At 43.7% G+C, this 7416-nt stretch overlaps 1 protein-coding gene across 1 annotated transcript in view; it reads right to left on the reverse strand.

Annotated features, from left to right (window-relative positions):
* The window catches only part of SPON1 (spondin 1), a 318461-nt gene that overhangs the window by 129591 nt on the left and 181454 nt on the right, over window positions 1–7416 (reverse strand). Inside the window, exon 6 of the mRNA XM_023230828.3 lies at window positions 1880–2028. Within this exon, the coding sequence (XP_023086596.1) occupies window positions 1880–2028 (149 nt within the window). The remainder of the gene's footprint in view (window positions 1–1879; window positions 2029–7416) is intronic.

The raw sequence follows: 7416 nt of genomic DNA on the forward strand, positions 1-7416 counted from the left end.
TGCTCATTCCCATGTGCGGTACCCATAATTAAACTCATTATTACGACTGTATGTCTGAAACACTAGCCAGCTGGGATAGGCAGGCAGATGTTGCCTGTGTGGTAATACAAGCCAATCACAGGCATGCTGATTAGGAACATACCAAAGAACCTTTTCCTAAGAGGGACATTCTGAGGCTGGCAGTGGTGGTGGTGGTGGTGGTGGGGGGGGGGGTCCCACCCATGAGTTTTCAATCTTTTTATTGCCATGACACATGTCAGATAATGTTCACCAGCACAATATAGTTCCAGTTACATATGATTCCTGCAGGCTTCTTTTTCCAGAAACCTCTCAAGTAAGCCAACAAGTGAGACTGACATTATCGTGAAGATGTCCCTGACCCTGATGTAATTAACTGGCAAACTTTAATATTTCAACTACTATTTGTAACAAAAGGTTTTCAAGATTCCACACTATGGAGCTTGACAAATCAGGGAGGCACAATTCCATCCGTGAGAACTGGGAATGTGGACCCCCAGGATCCCAAACAAGGGTTCCCTCATGATAGGCCAGACAGACTAGCGCCAATATGGTGCCCTGCATAACTTTGCCATAGTCTGAAGGAGCGATGCCAATTGTGAGGCACGGCAGCCAGAGTCAGAGAAACAGAGCATAGTCAGATAGCTCATCTTGGATGAATAGGATGCACTCTTAAAACATCTGGTCAAACATCTTTTTTTTCCAAGAAAGGAGGAAAGACTTTAAATCAAATTAATAAGAAACATAAGCTCATTCTAGGGCATTTTTCTGATTCCTCAGGGGATTTATAGCAGGAGTCAGAGTGACCTTTGTTGCATCTGATTTAGGGTTTGTGGGCAGCTTGGAGTCCAGATGGTAGGGAGCACTGCAGGCCTCAGCTGTGCTTGCCCTGCTGTGCGGCTCAGGCCTCTGGGCACGTGCATACTGGGAGATGGGGTCCCTGGTGTTTCCTTAGCCTCCTGCATTGTCTCAGGAGATGTGGGACAGGAGCACAGGGAGGGCAACAGCCTCTTAGTGACCTGTGCTGTAAAATGATCACATCCCAAGCATGCTTTCCTCTTTCCTTACTTCCTCCAGAGCACTTGGTGGGCAGTGGGACATGCTCCCATGTGCTCTCTCAGGCTGGACGGGCTTTTGTGGGTAGTGATGGCTAAAGCTGCCCTGCCACGTCTTGCAGTAAACCACCGCTGAGCCACGTGGCTCTTCTTCCAAGGTTCTCTCGTTGGCCTCCTCCCTGGTGTCAACCTAATCAGGCTTTTGATGAAGGACGACGGCATCGTCAGCCAAATGAATTGACAAGAATTATGGGCTTTTTCTCCCTTATCTCACAGAGGTATCAGTGAGGGCCTAGATAACAGGACTGCTCCTGGGCCCACACCACATAGGACACAGAAGATGCCTTAGTCCATAATGATTATGATGAACTAATGACTAATTTATCAAGTACCTCAAGACATAGTTGCAAAAAGGACATGCCAACACACAAACGCTTATTTTGGGGATTTGGCTGGACAGCTTGACTATTACTGCTCTGACCCTCTCAAAGATCACAGTAAGAAAACCTTAATTCACAGCTTTGACTCTCAGGAGACTAGAGACAAGGCATCCCAACAATGTGGCCACAGCAGCAGCATTTAGCACAGGCTGAAGAAAACATGAATGCAGTCAGGGACAATCTGAGACAACAAAATGGATATTTGTGCCTCTGTCTGTCCTCTACTTAACATAAAACCCCAAACTCAGCAAATAGATTTTCTTCTAGCACACTGTACTGCAAATTTCAAGCCTCTGGGAACAATATCTAAGGAGTGCTTTGATTGCATTTCTGTTATTTGGTCATTCTGTGATTTTTGTGTCTTACCTGTTGTCGAATTTCTTCCTCCATTTTCACGGGTGAGCCCAATTCTGCAACTTGTTTGACACCTTCGCTGGCATATCCTCCATATTCCCACAGTACATAATTCTTGGAGTGGGATCCTCCGATGATTGCAGACCAGTGATTGGCCCGACCTGGGAAAGTCAATCAGGATGCAGTTATCAGTGTGGCTGTGGCTGAAACATGAGTCTCTTAAATGATGGTGGGGATGCGTAATTGGACAATGATTCAAAGAACACTGACTAAGCACCTATTCTGTCTTAGGCCCTGTGCTATTCAGTGATAAGAGAGAGTTCCTATAAGCAAATAGGTCTTGGGAATGTATAGACAGGTAATAGCAGATGTTGAACAAGACAGAGGCAGCCCAGAGATGCGTTCCATCTAGGAAGGTCTCAGAGAAGGGGATAGTTGAGAGAATGTTAAAAGCTGATCATATTTGTAAGGCAAAATAAGAGTAGAAAGGACTGTTCTGGCAGACTCCCATCCAAGTGCTAACCGGGCCCGACCCTGCTTAGCTTCTGAGATCAGACAAGATTGGGTGTATTCAGGGTGGTATAGCCATACCCAGACTCAGAAACATTAAATAACATTGTGTGTTTGGAGAGTCATAACTAATTCAGCATTGCTGTGTCACAAACTGTCAAGGGGAAAGTTAGGGGATGATGCCAGGGAGGTAGGAAGAAGCTGGCTCATGAATGGCCTTGCTCTAAATGCTTCAGGAGTTTGGATGTCATTTGAAAGGATCTGAAAACCACTGAAGGGTTCTGGCAGAGGAGTGATATAATTGCATTTGAATTTTAGATAAATCATCCAGACAGCAGTGTGAAGAATGCATTGGAGGGAGCACAGTTGGAGTGGAGAGCTGGAGAGGTAAGCAAGGAGCAAAAGATAGAAGAAATGTGTGCAGACTAGCCTTAGAAGTAAACATGGTTGATTTCAGCTGAGTTTCATGTACATTTCAGTACAAGGGGCAATTAACTAAATTTAAAGGATGGAACAGACAGTTTGAATATGTGGAAGTGACCAGTCCACAGTGATTTGGTGAAGATCACATGGGATGGCAGCTGCAGCAGGATGTGGGAGGGAATTAATGCACAACACAATAGCATGGGGAAACAGAGTAAGATCTGGGCTGGACCAAGACAGAACTTGACTTGAGGATTTTATTTAAGTTCCCAAGGAAGGAAGGAAGAAGGAACTGATAGTATCAGCACCCTACTGGATTTGTTTTTGCATGTGATGAATATAGATACATAAAAATTTATTATTTACTAAGTTACATATAGTTAGTTCATCACAGGGTTGGCTCAATTCTCAGCCATTCTTTGGTTGCTTAAACAAAGTCTCAAGTTAAATAACATTTTCAGGCATAGCAAAGAGGAAAACTTGAACTGGGTGAGCCCAACTGACATTTTCAGTTTCCTACCTGGTGGCCCAGAGCGGGCAGAACTCTTCAGCCCAGCACCTAAGAAAGTGGTTCTGAACATGGCCTGGTTCTGTTTACAGCTCACATCACTTCCCTATGGCCCTTTGCTCCAGGGGCACATCAAGAACATAGGTGTAAAGCCAGGCTGCACCTTCCTGGCCTGCTGAGGGCAGCCATGGCCCACCCCAGGCAGAAGACCATGTGGGTTTGCCCAATTGCTTGTTCATTATTTCCTACACATCAGGAAAATGCAGACCCCATGTTTATCCCTCATCTCTCATATCCCTAGAGTAGACAGATAGAGATGCTGCCAGCTATTTCTCTAACTCATTTCTTGGGTGAAGAGAGTCCTAGCTGTCATCTAAGCCAAAGTACGCTTGTGTAGGGGCAATGGCTGGTAGCCAGTAATGGCCTTAGGTTCGTGATGTGGACAGAGTGACCAGCTTCAGAATCTCTTGCTCTCCCTGCCCTTCTCCACCAAAATACTACTTGTTTCAGTCCTGTCCCACCTGAAATTCTATACCTTAGTGCAGAATTACCATATGCTCTTTGCTCTGTACTCTCTTCTTGTTTGGCTTAGCCAACTCCCCCATTCTTCCTTTATAAAATACTCAGAAGTTCCTCAAGACCACTGCAGGCCAACCTAAGCTTTTGTCTTCTGTCTTGCCATAGCACAAATCACATTTATTATCACTGTTACAGTCTGTTATTTCACTAGGCCGAACGTTTCTTGAGGGAGCCTGCCTTCAGCCCAATACCTAGTGCTGTGCCTAGTGTGTTGTTAGTGCTCAGTATATGTTTCCAGAAGCATTTCATCCAGACAATCAAATGGGAGGGCAGCAGTATATGCACTTGACATAGTTGGGAACAAGCTTGCACAGATTTGATTCACTGAGATTAAATTCAAGCCTTAGTTCAGCAGAGTTGATAAGTTCAGCAGAGTTGACACCTGCTAAGCTAAGGCAGTATCCTATGTGCTGTTAAAAAACAAAGAGCAACAACAAAAAAGAAAGGCATTGGTCTTCGAGCCAGCAGACAGGGATTGAAATGCTAGCATAGACACTTACTGGCTTTGTAAACTTGGTTAAATTCAATTACTTTATTTCCCTGAGTCTCAGTTCCCTCATTTGTAATTCAGGGATGATAATGTCGACCCTATCAACCTATTATGAGAATTAAATTAAATTATTTAAAAGTGAGACAATATATTAAAATCACTACTGGCACACAATAGACAGTCAATAATTATAGTTTCTTCCTTTCATGGTTGTTAGGGAGGCTACAAAACTTAGTAAAACATGAAACCTGCCTTTAATTCAGTATAAGAGATAAGAAATATGTACTATAAGTAAGATAATGGGAACATGTACAATCCTAGGGGATTAGGAGAGGGACCCAGATGGATCTTTCTGGCTTATTCATATAACTTCCATTATGTGCCAAGCACAGTGGCGGGCCCTGGACACTGAGGAGGACTGGATATGGTGTTGCCCTGAAGGGACTCACAGTCTGAGGGTGGGGGAAACAGATGGATAAGCGGATTAATTACAATCCACTGTGGTCAGGGTTATTTATAGCACAAGAAAGCAGAGCACAGGGGATGGAGCAGCTAACTCCAAATTCCCCAGATCCAAGGAATCAAAGTCCAAAGGCACGAGTGCAGAGAAGCAGGCACCTCAAGCGTGGGACCTATCTTTATGATTCTCACTCTTAAATAAAATTTAATTACACCACTTCAACCTCATAGCCAATACAGCTGTTAGTTTCGTGCAATGGTCTTGCAACATAACATACTAATTCAAATTTTAACACGTTTAATGACATCAACCAAATAACAGATATTTGAAAGGCACTTGGCCAGGGGAAAGGAATAAGACTATGTCCCTGCCCTGGGGGGAAAAGGCAGGCCCCTGTGGAAAAACAATTTGCAACATTACAAGGGGTATTGATGTCAGGTGAGCAGCAGTCACTCAGGTGCAAAATGGTGCAGGGAAGAAAGGCCTGGTGACCAGCCTCCAAGCCCCATTTATAACCATAAATCAGTCATTCAATCTCTCCGAGCCTCGGTTTCCCTTTAAAAAATAGAAATAATAATTACCAAACTGGAGTAGCTCCCAGTCTGTACAAATTAATTTGTTGTACAAACTAATTGAGTTGTACAAATTAATTGAGACAGTTTTGGAAAGAATTGTGAAAGCTGTAAAGAATTGTACAAACAAAGCTCTTGGTATTATTACAGATATGAAGCACCAATCCAAAAGAAGGTGGTGGAGCAAGGAAACTTTCCAGTTGGAAGAAGGGTGCCTAGAGATGTAAAGAAATAGATAGAAAAGAGGATAGTGTGCTGGGCACAGGACTGGCAGGCTAGTTGGAGCAGGGATTTAATGAACAATATAGATGCTAGGCACAAACACCTAGTAGGTGTTAGGACGATGCTCTTCTATGTGTAATCTTCACTATAACCTTATCCTCATGTTACATATGAAGAAACTGAGGCCCAGAGAGCTTAAGGAATCAGCCCATACTCACAGAGCAAGGAAGGGGCAAAACTGAGGTTGAAGCCCAGGTCTACCTGACTCCAGAACACACGTTCACCTCCCTACATCCCACTGTGAAGTCAGGACACAGAAGAGATGATTGGATGGACTGTAGAAACAAAGAAATTAGATGAAAAAGAATTTCAGGGCTAGGTTGTGGTGGGTGCTGAGTACCCATGGTGGTAAATGGCATTGGGAAAGGGGGAACATGATTGAAGGTTTCTCCTGCGAAGAATGACATAACAATAGTTAACATGTATTAAACTGATATGGATTGGCTCTGTGTCCCTACCTGAATTTCATCTCAAGTTGTAATTCCCATGTGTCGAGGGAGAGACCTGGTGGGAGGTGACTGGATCATGAAAGCAGTTTCCCTTATGCTGTTCTCATGATAGTGAGTGAGTTCTCATGAGATCTGATGGTTTGAAAGTGTGTGGCAGTACTCCCTTCATTCTTGCTGTCTCCTGCTGCCTTGTGAAGAAGGTGCCTGCTTCTCCTTCACCTTCTGTGATGATTGTAAGTTTCCTGAGGCCTCCCCAACCATGCTGAACTGTTAGTCAATTAAACTTATTTTATTTGTAAATTACCGAGTCTCAGGTAGTTCTTTATAGCAGTGTGAAAAAGGACTAATACAGAAAATTGGTACCCAAAGTGGGGTACTGCTATAAAGATACCTGAAAATGTGGAAGCAACTTTGGAAGCAGGTAACAGGCAGAGGTCAGAACAGTTTGGAGGGCTCACAAGAAGACAGGAAGATGTGGGAAAGTTTGAAACTTCCTAGAGACTTGTTGAGTGAATTTCACCAAAATGCTGATAGTGATATGGACAATGAAGTCCAGGTTGAAGTGGTCTCAGATAAAAACAAGAAACTTACTGGGAACTGGAAGTAAACGTTACACTTGCTACACTTTGGCAAAGGGACTGGCAACATTTTTCTTCTGCTCTAGAGATCTGTGGAACTTTCAACTTGAAAGAGAGGATTTAGGATATCTAGCAGCAGAAATTTCTAAGTAGCAAAGCATTTAAGATTTGACCTGGTTGATTCTAAAAGCATATAGTCATATGCATTCACAAAGGGATGGTCTGAAATTGGAACTTATGTTTAAACGGGAAGCAGAGCATAAAAGTTTGGAAAATTTGCAACCTATGTGGTAGTAAAAAAAAAAAAAAAAAAAAAACACACATTTTCTGGGGAGAAATTCAAGCAGAAATCTGCGTAAGTAAAAATCCAAATGTTAATAGTCATGACAAGGCCGGGCGTGGTGGCTCAAGCCTGTAATCCCAGCACTTTGGGAGGCCGAGATGGGCGGATCACGAGGTCAGGAGATCGAGACCATCCTGGCTAACACGGTGAAACCCCGTCTCTACTAAAAAATACAAAAAAAAACTAGCCGGGCGAGGTGGTGGGCGCCTGTAATCCCAGCTACTCCGGAGGCTGAGGCAGGAGAATGGTGTAAACCCGGGAGGCGGAGCTTGCAGTGAGCTGAGATCCGGCCACTGCATTCCAGCCCGGGCAACAGAGCGAGACTCCGTCTCAAAAAAAAAAAAAAAAAAAAAAA

Source organism: Piliocolobus tephrosceles, chromosome 13 (assembly GCF_002776525.5).
Source record: "Piliocolobus tephrosceles isolate RC106 chromosome 13, ASM277652v3, whole genome shotgun sequence".
Classification (NCBI taxonomy): domain Eukaryota; kingdom Metazoa; phylum Chordata; class Mammalia; order Primates; family Cercopithecidae; genus Piliocolobus; species Piliocolobus tephrosceles.